General features: G+C 49.7%; 1 protein-coding gene across 1 annotated transcript in view; it reads right to left on the bottom strand.

Annotated features, from left to right (window-relative positions):
• Positions 1-1,916: 1,916 nt before the first annotated feature.
• Zfat (zinc finger and AT-hook domain containing) overlaps positions 1,917-19,112 on the bottom strand; it is a 154,345-nt gene continuing 137,149 nt past the window's right edge. Inside the window, exons 15-16 of the mRNA XM_051202514.1 lie at positions 17,762-17,892; positions 1,917-2,743 (exon numbers count right to left, since the gene is read on the bottom strand). Of these exons, the coding sequence (XP_051058471.1) occupies positions 2,504-2,743; positions 17,762-17,892 (371 nt within the window). The 3' untranslated portion in view covers positions 1,917-2,503. The remainder of the gene's footprint in view (positions 2,744-17,761; positions 17,893-19,112) is intronic.

The raw sequence follows: 19,112 nt of genomic DNA, 5'->3' as shown, positions 1-19,112 counted from the left end.
CGTCTTCCACTGGCTCTTGTTCAAACTCATTCTTCCCTCCATGTAGCAGATCCACACTGAATCCTTTGTGCTAGCATTCCCCCTCACTAAAACACTACTTCCAGACCCAGGTGAGCATCATGGAAAAGCCTATGGCCTGACCTTACAGGGCCGCAGGGAGTGACCAGATAGAACCCTGTAACACACCTAGATCTGGCCAAGCAAATACCTAACAGGAAAGAACTCCTTAAGGCAGGAGCCAGGCAACTTTTTAGGTATTTTGTTTGTTTTGTTTTTTTTTTTTTCCAGACAGGGTTCTCTGCATGGCTTTGGAGCCTGTCCTGTACCTAGCTCTGTAGACCAGGCTGGCCTCAAACTCACAGAGATCCACCTGCCTCTGCCTCCCGAGTACTGAGATTAAAGGTGTGCACCACCAACACCCGGCTTCAGTTATTTACTTTTAATAATTCATTTTATGGGCTGGAGAGATGGCTCAGCTGTTAAAGACTAGGTTTACAACAAAAAATAATTCATTTTTGCTTAGCGTTCATTGGTGGTTTGCCTGCATGTGTGTCAATGTGTGAGTGTCAGAAACCCTGGAACTGGAGTTACAGACAGTTGTGAGCAGCCATGTGGGTGCTGGGGATTGAACCCGGGTCCTCTAGAAGAACAGTCAGTGCTCATAACTACTAAGCCATCACTCCAGCCCCTACAGTTATTTAAGCAGACATAAAATACAAGCTGGGTCAAAAAACTATCTAACACATCCACGGTAGGAAGGAGGTCCAAAGTGAGAAGTAGGAACAAGTCATGTATTATTAGCACTGGGATGTCCCACCTGTCTGACAAGAATCGGTCTAGGAAGGAAGTTGTGAGGCATCAACCCTTCTGCCCCATCCTGGATGTTCACAAGGATAGAAGCAGCCAGGAACACCAAGCTTTCAGTGTTTCTACCCAGCCAGCCTGGAGCAGTGGTACCTCCTACAGTGTAGAACGCCCCAGAGCTGCCTGTTACACCCGCCTCTCTCCCCCTCGCTGCTCACGCAATGGCTCTCTAATCAAACCCTTTTCAAAGAGGACCTGTAGGATGCCTGAGCTCCTCCTCTCCCTGGGGATGCAAAGAGCAATGGATGCCTCCTGTGGAGGCCAAGGTCCGCGCCTTGGTTCAGCAGCCATTGAGTCTGTCCATAGAACTTGGCAATCATCCTCATTCAGAAGTCACTGACTTTGGAGAACTCTAGCAACTTGCTGAGGATACTTGGGTGAGGGTGACAGGACCAGACTCTCTGCCTCCACTTTGGCCATATCTCCAGACACTTGTTTGGACAGGAGGCTACTTGGAACACGGCTGACCCTGCCCCCTCAGTCTTTCAAATGGCTACCAAGGTTTCTGGAATAGAACTCACCTCAGTCTCTTCACACCCCCGCCCCTCTTGGCGCCGGCTTATGGATAATCTTCCCCACCTTCCCTTGGCAGCTACCCCTACTCTGGATCGAAGTGGAAACTCTCCTAGTGCACTGTCCCCTGTACACTGGGTGACAGAGGTCGGCCTAGCTGCTCTCTCTTCCCATAACTCCCCAGCAAGGCCCAAGGCCCTTTCCCAGCCACTGCCTCTACCTAACTCAAGCAGACAGAGGGTCCTTCCTCCTCTGAGGCCAGCGTACTCGCCCATCTCCTCGGTGCCAAGACCTTGCTTGCCCTCCTGCTGAAGTGTTCTCACAGTGCTAGACCCTCCTGCGGGGGAGGGGGGGCAAGGGATGACCTGGAGGGCAGCAGGAAGTGCCAGTGTCTGTGTGTCTGTCTCTACCCATGAACATAGCTCCACTGGGAAAGGGGGACCTGGGTTGGGGAAGTGCGAACCACGCCCTGAGAAGGATGAGGGCTAGGCACAAAGTGCTTTTATTTCCGCCACCTCCCATCTAGGGAGGTGGGGGAAATGCATTTATTTTAAAAGCAGGAAGAACTCCACGCTGGGCCCTTGAGACACAGCAGTGTGGGGATCTCGCATCTGTCCGCAATGCTCCTGCACTGAGGAGGGTTGGGGCTCGGTGGGGAATGCTTGAATGGTCCTACCCACCCTACCCAGTGCTTGACGGCAAAGACATAAGGCCACTTGCTGTGTGGTGTTTGTCTCCCTTTCACAGACAACACAGTGGGTCCCCGGAGGAGGATGAGCACCTGGGGGGAGGCTGGGGAGCAAAGGGCTGGGGTTGTAACCAGAGGAGATGCTGAGGCTGACAGGGATGGGCCTCTGGGTCTGAGCAAGGAGGCAGCAGGGCAGGTCAGTTGATGGAAAAGTCTTCTGGAAATGGGGGGATGCTGCGCCGGGTGTGATGTGTGCTGAGGACCGGGGTTGTGTATTGCTGGTGATGCACTGGCCTTGATCACGCAAAGGACAGTTCAGAGGACACCATCCGGGCCAGCAGGCAGGAAGGGCAAGGACAGTGTCATCCCACAGTCCTGCTGGGTCAGGTGGTCCGCGGTGCCCACAAAGCCAAGGCTGCTGAAGGAGACTAGGGTCCTCTAGAGCTCGGGGGCCGGCTGCTCCCCAACCTGCTCCTCCATGGGCTGAACAGCCTCTTGTACATACACGATGAACTCGGAGGCCTCCCCGCCTTGTGTGTACACCGTCACTGTCTCAATGCCCTCCACGTCATCAGAGGACACCACCAGATGGTGCTGCTCGGCCAGCTCCACCGAGGCCTGCTGCAGAGTCTCCTGGATCATGACCGTGTGGTTGGAACTGGGCTCTTCATCCGTGACCTGGGAAAGAGAGGTGAGGACAAAGGGTCACCGATAATTTCAGAATCACGAATGTGGCACCAGGAGCTGCACACAACCCTCTCTTCAACGCTGCATTGACTCTCGTGCCCTTTCCAGGGAAGAGAATGAGACTCCACGACACAGAGCGACATTCACGGCCAGGGTCTTTCCCGTGCTGCAAACACAAGAATCCACCCCAAAGCCAAAGTCCCATCCTGACTCCTCCCACCTCGACAAGGTGTGGAGCCACTACCGCATGGGTGTTAGAAGGCCCCGTGTGGTTATCGAGTGCACAAGCTCCCAGTATAGGGCAGAAGGCTCATATATACATAAAACCTTGTCCATCTGATATTGATAAAGTGGCTAGGTTCTTCCTGGATTCTCTCAGAGTCCTACCTCGAATGCTATAGTTCCCAGGGCCTGTCCATCACTTTCTTGGTAGCTCTAAGATGGCAGAGTGTGGGTGATGCCAAATTCTTACCGATGCTAAGATACCATGTCACTGACGATCAGCCCTGAGCTGTTTGAAATCTGAAATATTAACCATCTTTAACCTAAGAGGACTGCAAAATAGGCCAGGGACTGGAGGGCAGGGACACTGGCCCATGGGAGAATACTAAAGTAGCTACCCTTTCTGGGGCCTAAGTAGCAAGGGGGTGCACTGAACAGCTGTGATGTCAGCTGCAGCACATCTGAGAGGCTTGGACAAGACCCTCTACAGCCTTTGGATGGACAAGGCCCTCTACAGCCTTTGGATGGACAAGGCCCTCTACAGCCTTTGGACAAGATCCTCTACAACCTTTGGACAAGACCCTCTACAGACTTTGGACAAGACCCTCTACAACCTTTGGACAAGACCCTCTACAGCCTTTAGATGAATAAGACCCTCTACAGACTTTGGACAAGACCCTCTACAACCTTTGGACAAGACCCTCTACAGCCTTTGGATGGACAAGACCCTTTACAACCTTTAGATGGACAAGACCCTCTACAGCCTTTAGATGAATAAGACCCTCTACAGCCTTTGGACAAGACCCTCTACAACCTTTGGCCTACCTTTCAGTGAAAAGGCGACCAGCATTCCCACCTGAGAAGATCACTGAGGGAATCATGTATCAAAGAGTTTATTTTATCTACGTAGAGATGTGTTACATTTGTTTATTCTGAGGACTATTTAACTGTGTAAAGGCTGCATTTGTTTAATAATGTAAGGAACGTATTGTATCTGTTTCACCTTGCCTGCCTAAGGCACCTAATAGGTCTAGTAAAAAAGCTGGACAGCCAAAGCTGGGCAGAGAAAGACAAGGCAGGCTGGCAAGCAGAGAGGATAAATAGGAGGAGAAATCTATGCTTGATGTGGACGAGAGAAGGAGGAGCGATGGGAGGGACATACTAGAGGCAAGAAGCCAGGCGGCCACTAGCCAGCAAGCCTACATGAGAAGCAGTGAAAATATGATACACGGATAGAAGAAAAAGTAAAAAGTCCGCAGGCAAGAGAGAGATAAACAGGCTAATTCAATTTAAAAGAGCTAGCCAGAAATGTGCCTAAGTTAGGCCAAGCATTCAAAACTAATAATACGCCTCCATGCCGTGATTTGGGAGCTGGTTGGTGGCCCAAAAGAGAAAGGCTTGGTACCTTTTGGCATTCCAACATGGGGTCTGAGAGAGTTCAGATGCCGCAAAGCTATTCTGAGGGGAAACTGTCTAGCCCATTTCTTTATTTGTATTTACTCAAATGAACCAAAACTTTATTCCCCTTCTTTTACTGTTTATTTTCATTCCGTTTGTCTTGGAAGATGCACCAGGAACCAAGACTGTAGAGGTTCAGTACTGATGTCTTTCACTTTAACAGACCGCGCCAGACAGGAGACGGGGAGGGGCGGGGACAAGCTACAAATCTCTACCCTTGCCTGTGGGTAAAGGACACAGAGGAAGGGAGAAGGCAGGGCTGACAAACGTTACATTACATTGACTGCACATGTACAAAAAGAGACAGCCTGCTCCAGTTAAGTGTGATAGATAGTGTCACGTGATGAGCAGGAGGAGAGAGACACGGTGAGATCACGTGATACACACGGCTGTGCCTGGTATGGCAGAGTGGCGGTGGAGAGAAGGGCTAAAGTAAATCTGTTTTATCTGCTACCTTGGATGGGAGTTAAGGTCCACTTACGAGAACTCTTTATTTTCTTCAGTTTCCAGCCCCAGGTTGGTTTTGTCCAGCAAAAACCAGTACTATGTCCATCCACTGATTCTCACGCACACACTGCACATGACACTGGGTTGGATTAAGTCACCAGCAAAGGTGATGTCCTAGCACAGACGTGTGTTTGGTTGGCACAGGTCAAGCTAATGTGGGGCTCCCTGGGTCCACCTGCTGCCTGCCGGTGCACCTGGTCCGTGTACTTAGGAGCTCTGTAATGAGCTAGGGCAAAGTGGGTATGTTACAAAAGGGGCCCGTGAGCCTTTCTCCATGTGTTCCTCAAGCATTCATCTGATTCCTGCCTGGCTCCCAAAGAAGTTAACAGATCCTTGTGTCTAAAGTTTACTAAATACTCTCCCAAGCCTCGCTGCAACTGCTCATACATAATATCTGTTCCCTGTTCACAAAGGGGATCATGAAGCTCCTACGGGTCCAGTGACCCATCTAAGGCCGAGCAGTTCACAAGGAACAAGAGCTGGGCGATGTCTGTAAGAACAAGCCTAGAGCTCTTTCTTCCTTGGCTGGCGCAGCGTGGCATTGACTAATGGTATCGCATGTCACAAATTGATAGGACAGAATTATTGCTCCTTAGCCATCCGGTGCAGACAAAGGTTGGCTGTATGGCTCTAACTATTCTCTTTGTTCAAAATGATCACTCTAGCAGCTTAATCTATTAGCACAGGCTTAAAATTGTTCTCCGCAGCAGAAATAATATGGTTTTCACAGTGTCATTGTCCCCTGAGATAGACACTCCATTCTCCTCAAATGCTGTATCTAACACGTCTTTCAGCTAAATTATTAGCAGCGTAGATAGCTTAATAGAAAACCTTAACCCATAGGACTTCACCGGTTGCCCATTAAGTCAGGTCCTGTGTTTTGTCTCAAGTGTTCTAGGATCGGGACCGAAGCCTGTGAATGGCGCACACTCGGCTGCTCCATTGATATTGATGCCAGGGACCCCATCTCTTCGCCTGCATCTCGTGGTGACCTCTGCAGCATGGCTGGGGATTTTGCAGGACCTTCCAGGCCCCTCGCTGTGTATTTCCATAGCCCTCACCCCACCCTTCAGTTCCTTTCACCACTTTCAAGAAAGTTCTGGAGATCCCTCTGGCTCACAGATCCTTGAGGAAGAGGCAACCACTACAGCAGGCCTCTGTGGCCCTGGGTGAGGCTTGTGTTACAGTCTGCCTCCAAGTGTTCCTTGTAGACCTGGCCGCCTGGCGAGAACACAGCACTTGCTGTACAGGTGCTAGCTTAAACAGCAGCATTTGTCCTGCTTAGCACTCACCCTTCAAAGCGTCCAAAGGAACTTAGCACCAGCCCTCAGCGGGCGTGGCACTCAGGGAAGGTGAGCTGCTGCCTGCAGGGCCCTACCTACTACAGCCATAGGTGGTCCAGAGTAGGATAAGGCTGCATCCGGGCCCCTGTACTTCTGGTAGACATGGCACTTCAGGCACTCGCACAACACAGGACTAAGGCAAGGAGGCAGCAGTGTGTAGGACTGCCGCATAGCCTCTCCCGGCATCTCCTATCCGTTTCTTGGGCTGGACTGAAACACAGTCTCGTTTTGCTGCCTCTTTAGTAGGAATATACTGTGAGGATCCTATGCCAGAGTGTTCCATGCCTCAAGGTCATGCAACAGGGAGCAGGACCATCCTCCAAGAGCACGACCTTCTGGGGCCGGGTACATTCTCCCCTGCATCCTCAGCACCCAACACTGGCCGCGAGAAAACGTGAGGAGGCACCAGGTCCAACAGAAAAGCCACAGGAAGCCTGCAGAGCACTCCTCCCCCAAGGCAGCTCTTGAGCTTTGGCTCACGGCCTCACCACTCCCAGTCTCAACCTGAGCACATGTCCTTCAGCTCGAGACTGTACCAATCACAGCCGCCTGGGACATCAAAACAACCCAGAAACACGGCCAAGGACACAGAAATATGACAAACGGAGATAGCGAAGGGAAGAAAAGGCTGTGGCTAGTGGCTGAATCTCACAGAGGCGGCTATGAAGAAAGGAGAAAATGTTCCTACTAGCTGGGGATGAAATGAAAGGAGCACTCTCTAAAGCCCCCGGAACACGGCGTCAGGACACATTTGTAGACGGGGCAGGGGGGGGACACACACAGCGTCAGGACACATTCGCAGCACACCCTCACCCAGAGATCTCAAAACTGTGCAAATAAGTCCCTGGCACCAGATCCCCACACACCTGTGCTGGGGTTGGTGGCCACATCCTCATCAACCATCCCTAAAACAAGTTTGAGCTCAGAGCCCATGGGGCATTGGACAGGGAAAGTTGGGTCCAGCGTGCACATGAATAAATAACGGCTAAAGCGAGGTGAAATGACTTCAGTTGGCCAGCAATGAAAAGAAACCAGAAGGACAGAATAGGGGCCATGGGTATGTGACAAGGCCATTGCCTCTGGATGACACACAAACAGCAGCAAGGTAGCATTACAAGCTGCTCATGTGCCCAAGCCCAAGGGCCTTTGCAGGTCAGCACGCAGACAAGCGGCTTCCTTTCAAGGATCATAGTTGGAGGGTCTGTAAGGACAGGGTCTCTCATTTCTGCCTTTCAAGAGACAGAAAGCCAAGCTCACCCTCATCTCTGCCACCATTGCTGCCATTATTACCAGGAAATCACACAACTTCAGGCATCCTTCACACTTCATTTTAAATAAGCTGAGCCAGGTCCCTTTTTATTAAACCATGCCTTGGAGAACAGCTCTCTCTAGATGTCGTTAGTGTCTGTGATAAGGAAGGTACCTAAGGCTGTAGGCCAGCAAATGAGTGAAGCCACTACTCTCTTCTCTTTGGCAATCCTGTTGTTCTGGACTGGTTCTCAAGTCCTGCTGGGAACTCTGTGATAGGGAGATGGTCACAGGACTCAACGTCAGCAGGACTAAGCATGCTCAAGACACTGACCGAGCATAATGAGCCCTCATCACGGGCAGGGCTATTAATGAGACCAGACACAAGTGACACAGGAATCCAAGAGCCCGCCTCTCTCTGTCTCTGTCTCTGTCTATGTCTCTCTCTCTCTCCCTCTCGTGTGTGTAGAATTGTGTATATGTGTGCCTGTGCTAGCAAGATTTATGTCAACTTGACACAAACTATATAGTCATCTGAGAGGGATGAACCTCAACTATAAAAACACCTTCAGAAGATTTGACTGACAAGCCTACCGGGTATTTTCTTAATTAGGCGTTGATGGCAAAGGGCCCAGCCCATGGTGGGCGGGTGGTCCTGGATTCTATAGGAGAGCAGGATGAGCCAGCATTGAGGAACAAGTCAGTAAGCAGAACCCTCCACGGTGCTGCTTTGAGACTGCTGCCCTGCTTGAGTTCCTGTACCGATGGCCTTCAATGATTCTCTTCACGCTTTGTGGATAGTGGTGGCTCATCTGAGCTGACGAGGGCTTCAGCTAGACATGGGTGAACCATTAAAGCCTAGAAGGGAGCCTCTAACCTTCCTAATGAATCTCCTTTATTAGTCACAGCAACCACATCATGGAGCCTAGGTTTCCCTTTAGAACTGGCAAAGTCCTTTCTGTGCTGGGCCTTTGCGCTCCCTGCCTGCACACTCAGCTCTGGGCCCCAGACACACACACACACACACACACACACACACACACTCACACACACACACTCAACACACTCAACACACTCTCCCACACTCACACACACACTCACACACACACACTCACACACTCACACACACTCACCTAGCAAATGGTGAGCAGCGCCTCCATTTCTTGAATGGGCCATAGAGTATGCTGCCTAAGGTATGTGCTCAGCTTCTCCAAAGACCACCAAGTAAGGCCCATTTCATTAGCAGAGATAAAGAAGGGACCTTGGCCAAGAGAACATTTCTGCACTGAGACCCCAGCAGAATCAAACAACAATGCTGTAGACAGTCCATGCACCAAGCTCCCTAATTTGAGATGGGATTTCTAGAAAGGACCATGGTCTCATTCCCAAGGTTGCCCACAGCACAGAATGCTGCTGATGGGATCTAAGCGTCGTCTCGGCTACCATCCTAGCAATGTGAACACATGGGCAAGCCATCATGTCTGCTGAGGCCTGGAGTGACCAAGGGACAGGAGAGCAGGAAACTTCAAAGTCAGGGGACAGCGTGGTGGTGAGCTGCTGGAGGCGGTGTCGGTCTCTTAGCCTGGGCCTGTGACACACTAAGGAATGTTGTGAGACAAAGGAATGGCATCTGTACTGACACGCCTGTAAATGGCGCAGCAGATAATGAATATACTGTTCATGACAAGCCACCCACTCTACACACTTCTCCTAGGTGGAATTCCCATAGGCCTCGGGAGGCTTACAGGCGGTTTGATCTTGGACAGCCAGGGTGCAGTGGGGGAGCGGGGGGTAGGGGGGAGTAGAAGGGAAGCAGTTTGTGGTCAGGAACCCTGAAAATGGGGACCCTGGTCTTGAACACTAGGAAGGGCAGGAGTCTGGACAACGATAAGAAGTACAAAGGGGTGGGAAAATAAACAGGTAGGAGAACGTAGCTCACTGGCTCCCTGGCAGGCCAGCCTCACACATTTCAGTACAAACGGAGCAGAGACGGAGGCAGGGGAATGACCAGACGGCACACCAGGAAGCCAGATCAGTAAGACTCTTACAGGGATCTCAGTGCTATTAAACTTCATGGGTGCTGCTCTCCAACAGACAGAGGAGAGGAGAGGCACGTGATCAGATTAGGGTCTACTCCCACCATGTTCGGAGCTTGACGAAGAAGAGGAGACAGGAAAGGACTAGAGGTCATGAAAGGCAAATGAGGCCATGAATGAACAAATGAGTAAGGAGGGAGGAGGGCATGGTGGGATGTTCTGCCATTGTCCAACTCCATTTCCTCCTGCCCACTCTAGTAAGGCTCTCATGGCCTGCCTGGGACCTCTACCCTCTGTTTTCGTCAGTCTGCGTCCTACCCAGAGGCTGGCAGAACCAGGCCGCCCTGGTCTCTTTTCTCTGGCCTCTTCCCTCACTGCGTCTCTCATTTCCTTCTGCCAATGCCCCTCTTGGTCTTATTGTCCCTTTCTCTTCCTCTGCACGTGGTGCTGTCCTGAGCAGTACCCAGCTTGCCTGTGGGTCTGTCCCCAACCGCCCTCTATCTATCTGCCCTCTATCTAAAGCAGACACTGTCTTTAGGCTTAGGAACCTCCCATGCATATGTCAAACCCAGACCTCTCACATGAAATCCAAGGGTCACAGCTTACACCTCACTAGACACATCCAGTTGGGTACCAACTAGTCACTTGGAAGCTAGGAGAGTAGAAACTGTCATATTCGCTTCCTAAATACAGCACACAGCACAGGGTGTGTACACTGGCCACAGAGCTCAGCCTTGCTGGGAGCTGGTACAATCATGGTGGACTCTGCTCCAATGGCAAGAGAGACACTCAAAACAACTCGGATCCATTAACCTTCTGTGTGGGGACTCAGGACTCTGGAGTTGGTCTCAGAGAGCTGACGACCACACATCGACATTTCCTTGGAGTCCCAAGGCTACCTACTGTTTGGCTGGAAGCCTTCCTCTTCTTTCAGATTAGGAGTGTGGGGAGGGGGTGACTTCCTCATGATGTCGCCTCTCTGGCTCTAGCTTTGTTCCCCATCCACTCCTACGCAGGTTAAGGACAAGAGAGCCAGCTGTCCATCTTAAATTCAGTCGAGTTAGAGATGTTTTGCAAGTAGAAGCAGACACACACATGCAGGTTTTGTATCTACAGGGAAACTATCATTCTACTGACCTCTGTGTCTTTGTGTAGTTGTGGCTGAGGATTTCTCATTGTTTTAAGGTGACTGGGTCCATATACTTTGCCTTAGGATAGTTAGGACACTAGACTGTTTGTTTATTTTTGACATGTGTGCTTGGGTATCTGGGGTAGTAAAATCAATGTGACAAAGCATTCAATGACAGCTCTGGGTCCATGGGCTGGTGAGCCTGTGAGCTGTCAATCATCTGCCCTCCTCTGCTAGTTACTAGCTAGGTCTGCTTGTCACCAGAAGAACAAACTGGGCCTGGGGCTGATGTCCTCAGAGCCACTATGTTATTATCACCTCACTCCTGCCTGACTTGTGCCCTGGGGCTCAGTTGTTCCTACATACTCTTAAAGATGGAATGAATGATTTCATCCAAAGAGCCAGCATCTTCTAAGGCCCTTCACCTCTAGAACCCCGACTCCCAGGACAGCCAGAGCTATTTCCCAGACAGAACCCAATCTAACCAAACAGGGAGAAAGAGAAGGAAGCCTGCCTGGCCCTTGGATGTGGCACAGCCCATGCAGATTGCAGATTGTGGCTGGGGAAAGGAGTATGTCTGCCCCACTGTTAGTGTTATCGCCATGCTTGCCCTGTACCCTCGGAAGAGAGGCAGACCTGTTTCAGGGGAGTCACAGCAGGCACATTCCCTGTCACAACCTGGCGTAGGAGTGGAGTCCCACGCATGGGAAACAGAGAAATTATAAATGCAATCCCAAATTTATTAAGGCAAGAGAAAGGGTAAATGAATGGGCTTTGTAGGAAAAACATCATAAAGTTCTAACTCTAGAGCTATGTATTTATTATTTATATACAAGGCCAAAGTGGGGTGATGCCATCCGCACGAATCTTGTAGAAATACCAAAAGTATTCACAGAAATACCAAAAGCCATTCCAGACGTCACTGAAGATTGAAAACCTTTTAAAGGGGAAAGAATGCAAGGATGGAGGAAGGTCATGACCCACTCTACGCCAGGCCACCACCCTTCACACGGGAGATGGCACACTGCCTCCTCGACTTGCCATCTTTCTCCTGGCCATGCACAGGCAGCTGATCCTTCTCTTTTCTGTGAACACATGCCTCGGGTACAGTCCCAAGACAAGTTTGCACAGCTGCTCACTGACATGTGTTCTGGTCGCTACAGCCATCTCCAGGGTCTGAGATGCTGGACCTCGTGGTGAGCACAGAACCACAACCGTGTCCTGCCAGGGAAGCACAGGACAGGTGGAGGCAGAGAATGTCACGTGCTTACATAAGTTCGTCCATTCAAGTTTCCTGACCCAATCTGAATGGGAAGGGCCAACTGTCTGTTGAGGAAGAGTTTGATGAAAGGAAGAGGCAAATGATAGGCAGGCTTCTTCCTGGCCTGAGTCATGAGATGAGGACCAATGGTTTCCATACTGAACAGATCAACTTACTACATAGCAAGCAGAAGTTTCATTAACTAGACACCTCACCCTCTCTATAACTTAGACTCTAAGTCCCATTTAGTCTGCCCTGAACAACCACTTGCCTGAGGGAATAAAAAAGGAGAACCGTGTCTTGTGGAGCTATAAGCAGCCAGGACAGCAGCATGGTGTCTCGGAGAGAGTAGGTGAAGAATAGGACTCACAGTTACTACAAAGTGCTATTCCTTCAGGAGAAAGAGCCCATCCCCCAGAGACTGGGTTCCAGTACATGAGTCAACCTTGCACACTTGGCAATGGCTGTCTGTAAGATGAGTACACACTACCTGTTTCACAGTGTGTGCTGACCCGATAAACACTGAACTGTGCTATCGGAGGGGTATCTTAAAGGCCCCAGTGAAACAGCTGGTACAGTGGTCATCGTCCAGGGAGAGGCTTGCAGCTTTTTGCTATGGGACCATCTTTTCATATGCTGACAACCTGACCAAACCTGTCATTTTGCTGTCCTTTCTGCTCAGTACATTCAAGAGTGTGCATCAGTGCCAGGCTCCTCTCACAGGACGTCTCCAGGTTAAAGACAGAATGCAGAAAGTCTTTGTCTCTAACAGCAACCCTTATCAATGGTCTCATATATCTTTAAACATTCCTCAAGAGAGGAGATCGCCACCCAACCAACCTAAAGTTCCAGTCACCCAGTCTTCCAAACTCTGTTCTTTCTCACTGTCCACCATTTTCTCAACCTGGTGGGGAGGGGATGGAACAAGGCCTTGGCCAGGACTGTCCCTGACTTCTGTTTGACCTCCTGAGGACACTTCTCTGTCAGTGGGTCTATCAGTTTCTTTTCTGTTGTTGTGATAAAACACCATGACCAAAAGCAACTCGAGAAAGAGTTTGCTTTTGGCTCCCACCACCACATGCACAGGCACACCTCTCTTGGCTATTTCTACGTGAGAAGAGTGCTCGAACTCTCAGATCAATGCGCCTTCTTGCTCATATTCCCCACACCACTCCTTTTTACTTCCGTTTACGCCTCTCAGTATCAGCTTGGGCTGCTGTAACAGAGCACCTTAGCCCGAGGGGCTTATGAACAGCAGGAGCGTAGTTTCCTCAGTTCTGAGAGGACAGACAATGGAATTCGCCATCGAGGTCCCAATACGGCTGGGGTCTAGGGAGGACCCTGTCACCACTCAGCGCTGACGTCATGTGATTTCGTGAATGAAGGGGTGCGACCTAATTTTTGAGCCTCGTTTAATGACACTAGTCCCATTCATGAGTGTCACATCTCTGTGACCTGGTCTCTTCCCGAAGCCCTACTTTCTAATGCCATGATCGCATTCGGGGTTAAAGTGTAACATACGCACTCTGGGAGACACAACCATTCATTTCATAATGGCCTCTCCCAGGGAGGGCTGGCTTTGTGGAAATAACTCAAATTGGCTTAGCATGGGGTTGCACAGGGGCCAACAAACTTGTATTAACTGAGGAAATATAATTGTTTATCTTCCAGGATGAGCCACACAACAACCTCTCCTAAGAAAGGGGTGGACTGGAGAGGTCGTTTCCTGATAGCATGCTTGCCTAGGCTGGGCAGGGTTGTGTACCTAGCGACACAAAAAATACAAAGGAAAATTGTTCTTTTTACCATTTTACCTTTCTGGGACTCCCAGTATGGAGCCTAGATAATGCTTGCTGCCTGCTGAATAGAATCAACTGAAGAGAAACATTCATAGTGGAACTCTACACAAATAGTGAGGCGTTAAGGAGCTATGCTGTGTCTGTAGTGCCAAGGGCTAAAATACTGCAGCCTTAACATGTACTAGCTCAGGGCCAACAGTTTCATTTACATAATCTATTCAATGGCCCCACTGGGGAGACTCTATTCTTTGAACATATTACAGAGGAGGAAACTGAAGTTCAATGAGCAGTACTTTGTGCAAGGTCATGGGCTGTGAAGTGGCAGATCTGAGGTTCACACCAGGCCGGCTATATCTCTCACCTAGGCATTTGCTCCACTGATGGTAGTGTCAAGGGAGACCCATCCACTGTGACCCTCCCAAGGTTGACACCCAGGGCACAGCCCTTGTGGGAGGCATGCCTTTATGCTTTCCACACAGCAAGGCACCCATAGCCTGCCTGGAGGTCTGCTCAGTGAAGGCCCTAGTGCCCCATTAGCTCAGCATCCTTGCTTGGGGCTGAGCTCACCTTCATGATTACAAATACTTATGATGCCTGTGAAATGTACCAGGCCCTGGGTTGTGTGCTTCACAGCCCAGGGACACCTAGGAGACCAAACCTCCACTGACCCTTATAGATCTCCAGTGCAGTAAGAAGTAAGCATGCACAAAACCATACTAGGTTGTGGTTTGGTTAAAGTCTAAGAACTGGGTGGGGAAGGGTTACTGCTACCTTCCCACACTTCACTGCTCCCCAGAAAGGGGGGGGAGCTTCCTGCAGGGTGAGTTTTCTTGCCACTCCTTCTTTCTAGTTAGTTAGGGCTTACAGAGAGCAAACTGAGGGCTCCTCCAGCCTGAAGCCATTCCTAAGGAAATCCACAAATGCCTTCCGGTTCTTCTCTGACCATGGCTCTCTATGGCAGAATACTGTATACAACAGGTCTGATGTTAGCACAGAGTATTTGGTTCGCATTTGACTATCCAGTGGTTGTATCCATCTTCTATACTGCCTAAGAAATTAACGGAAAGGCAGTAGCTTAAAGTGCCCCCAGTCCCTCTGATTCTAATTGTACAGGTGACTGTCACTAAGCAGAGATGTCCTGTGGATCATAGATTGCATTAGGCCTCACTGGCCGAGTCCTTCTTTAGAATCTACAATGCCAGCCAATAACAAAGAAGTAGGATCACTAACATTGGCGGGGAAGAGAAGGCACCCGCGTAGGGTAGAGTGAACTAAGCAGGGAGTGGGGGTTGCGGGGTTGGGCTTAAGAGGGCAGGTGGCCATGGGCCAGCAGGAAAACAGTGAGGTTAACATCTAAGTTTACGGGCAGCCTTGGGTTACCAGGAGAGTTGTAAGAGCTGGAAGGGCTCATAGTCAAATCAGAGGGTCTGTGGCAAGAACATGACTACATATCTAGTCGGATTCCCAATGCCAATGTTATTAGCCCCGGAGAGCTTTGTGTAGTGGCTTGTGTTAGAGCAAGAGAAGTCTTCAATACTGAGGCCCTGTGCTCCTCTCGTGATAAGAGGGAAGGAATATGCTTCCCAATTGGTGTTACAGAACTCCACCCATGGTGCAGCAGTCTCATTAGGACATGTAATTTCCTAAAAATTTCAGTGTTTAACTGAAAGAAGCGATTCAGCCAATAAAGACAGCCAAATTAAATGTAAATGTTGGGATAATTTAATCAGAGAATGGCCATTCCTTCACCTGCAAGAGCTTGAGACACTCCAATTCCTCAGAAATGTCTGAGCATCCATCCATCCATCCATCCTCCATCCATCCATCCATCCATCCTCCATCCATCCATCTTCCATCCATCCATCCATCTTCCATCCATCCATCTTCCATCCATTCATTCTCCATCCATCCTCCATTCATCCATCCACCCATCATCCATCCTCCATCCATCCATCTATCATCCACCCACCCACCCAGTCTTCTATCCATTATGTGCCATAGCTACTGAATGAGAGGCTCAGTTAGGCACTGGAGATGATGACTATGCCACACACATTCTTGGGAACATTTCCTAATGTAGTCCCTCATGATTATGTCCACAGTCCACTTGCAACTCTGGGTTGAAGTAAGAAAGAAGACTCCCTCAGAGGACCACTGTTTCCTCTTCCCGTGAACATGTGTCCTTGCTTACACACGTTGGATGGATGCGTATCTACCTGATCCTCTCTTGGACTGTCAGTCTAATGGATAGATAATATTTAAACTCACAGCTTCATGTATGGTGGCACTGACAGTGACATTCAATAAACCACATCCCTGAATAGCAGCCAATCAATATTCTTCACAAAAAAAGAAAATATAGATGACAATAAGCTACACCTTTTGAATTCCCCAGCATTTATACATATGAACCAAACAAAGTCCTCCAAATGCTGCCCTAGTTAGACCCTGTACCAGTTAATACCAGATCTTTAAGATTCCACATATGAGGGTACAAACGAGGAGTTCCAGAAGACAATCTGGAGCCTGCAACCTAACAAATGCCAAGTAAAAAGCTGGGGATGTATATTTTCAATGAGGACACTGTAGACATTAGGCATCCATCTTTCTGGTATCCAACTTCTTCTGTCCAAGCCCTGGAGGGAAACTTCACTGTGGAGTAAGAGTTTCAGGATACCCAATTCAAACACTCAGGACAGGTCTTGTCTACAGATCAAGAAATCCATGTTTAATCGGAAGTTCCTACTGCCCCAGGGAATTCCGTGGCATGACCTTTTCATGCTTTGCATCATACACTGAGTACCCACTGAGTATAGTCATAAGACAACATTGAGAGATCTACTCCTCCAAGGCAGGTAGCCAGGTCACACGACTCAGGAGAGCATACACGAGAGCCATTCTAAGAAACGTCTGTTAGTGCAAAGAAAACTTATTTTTCCCCCTTTAAGTTAAATGTCTCACATTTTATTCTTATTTCAGTACTAATTTTATAATAAATTAGCAGCCCACACCTCTTCCAAGTTTCTCCTCCAATTTCAGAGACATCTTCTCCCAACAACCCTTCGTCACAATAGTCCTCTGCCCCAAAATGGTAAGCATTGGCTCTCTGCTCACCATCTTACATTCTTCATGGCATGCCACTCTATTCCTGGTTCAGTTCCTTTCCACAGACAGCAGCCACCTTGATGGCAGGCATTGGTTCCTTCCTGGAACTCCAGCCCCACCACAGCGACCAACAACATCAAGTGCTCAATAAAATACCCAGCGATTCACAAGAGAACACAGAGCCATGCAAACTTCTGTAATCTATATTTAAACTCTGTTCGTCACCGTGAAATATAGAGTTTCCTGCTTCTGGCATGCTTCCTGGCTCTGTTTTTCTGCCTTTAAAGTACCTGTGTAAACTAGTTCAAATCTTTCAAAGCCTGATGCAGTACTAAAGAGACAGGTATGAGTAAACAGATGAAACTCTGGTTATCACAAGCTGTATTCTAACAGACTGGCCAAGTCTCTACTGAGGACAGAGAGGGAAATGAGCTGAGCACCATGACAACTTGGCAGAAAAACCTTTCTTTCCAAACTCATTATTTTCTTCCTCTCCTGTATGGATCTAAAGCCATGATGTTTCTTTTAAAGGACAGCCCATTGGGAACAACCCCAGGCATCTATAGCTGTCCCCACACTTCCTACGTTTAAAGGACACCATGGGGAACTACCCCCAGGTATCTCTGGCCGTCCCCACACTTCCTACTAGTTTACTTCCTGGTAGGTTCTCACTATGATCATTTGCATCCTATGATTCTCTGGGAGGAAATTAAGAGTCTCCTGGGTGTTTCTACAATACACTAGCCTTTCTCCAACACCACTGCATACACAGAGCCACTGAAGACACAATCCCAGAATAATCCAAGGAGACAAGATCAATTTCATTTCAAATTCTACCCCAGGCAAGCTAAAGTCCTGAAAACTGGGAAGATGGGCAGTGGCCTGAGAAGGCGGACCTCACCTGTTTCACAACTGTTACAGTCCCGGGCGCCATAGCAACCACCGAGGCCACGGCAGTGGCATCGTGGGTCTCCGAACCCAACTCAATGATCTGCTGCAGGATGTTCACAGCTGTGGGGTCAAGTCGATCACCTACGGGAAAGAAGCAACCGGGCACCATTAGGCCGTGGCAAGTGGCACACAGACGCAAAGGCTGTGGGATGATGCTTATGCCGCGTAACTGACGGGTCTCAGAGATGACTTACTCAGACGAGAGAAAGGACCTGATGACACGACACCACCCCCCTTCGTTTGATGGGTCAGTCACCCCTGTACAAGAAGCAGGGATTAGCCTCAGGTCACCGGGTCGGTGGCCTCACAAGCAAGGGACTGATGCCCAGATGAACCGAATCTTGATGCAGTTACACAAACTGCCCTTCAGCGCCACAACCGAGGATTGCCAGCTGACATGTGGAGCTGGTTTCCCCCGAGGGCACAGTACATGGGCGGTGAAAGGCAAGGCCAAGTGGCAGGCAGGACACCCAAGAACACCTTACTTATCCGGATGGTGGGCTCGTGAACTACAGACCAACTTAAGCCAGCTTTCCTTTTAATCTTGTCAAAAGACAGGGACGCACCACCGTCAGGGCGGCAGCTCGGCACACCCTTCCTGCTCGCTCTCTCTCTGTCTCTCTCTCACCATGTGCTGCCCATCTGGAATCCTCCTGTGCCCACCCTCACCCAGATCACCGATTCACTACAGTGGAAATTACTGTCTGGTCTCTGTGCTTCATCACGTCGGGAAGTCTCAGCCAGTGTTTACACCCTCACAGGCAAGCTTTTTGCAGGCCAGGAGAGACTGGAGAAAGAGCCTTTGACATGATCAGGGTAGTAGGTAGAACATGGCCTAGGATGGAGGGGGGACATATATTCACAGTGTACTACCAGCAAGTCCCCCTTCCCCACACCTGTCCCTGGGAGATGACTCGAATGTGCCTCTCTAAACTCCAAAGACTAAAACGTTTACTTTGTTGAGACACTAAAGTTAGATTTTAATTCCTCCTCTACTCCCTCCCTGACCATTATCCAGTCCAACCAGTAGTCAGCCAAGAGCTGTGGTCCCCAGTATAACCCCACCCCCCTCCATCCTTCCTGGGCTGACAGGCCGCTGAGACCCATCTGTAAGCAAATCCTCATTAACGCATGGTATTGAAGGGCAGCTAGGGGACAGAGCAGGAAAGTCCGGCGGGACCCCACTGACGACAAGCAGTCTCAGTGCGGAAGGTGGGGTAAGCTAGGCAGAAAAGTTCCATGAGGGGGACCCCATCATGTCCCAGGGCATACCGGAGTAAACAGATGAGCAATGCAGCCTA

The sequence above is a fragment of the Phodopus roborovskii genome, unplaced genomic scaffold (assembly GCF_943737965.1).
Source record: "Phodopus roborovskii unplaced genomic scaffold, PHOROB, whole genome shotgun sequence".
NCBI lineage: Eukaryota > Metazoa > Chordata > Mammalia > Rodentia > Cricetidae > Phodopus > Phodopus roborovskii.
The sequence above is the reverse complement of the archived record's forward strand: the minus strand, read 5'-3'. Positions and strand labels throughout refer to the sequence as shown.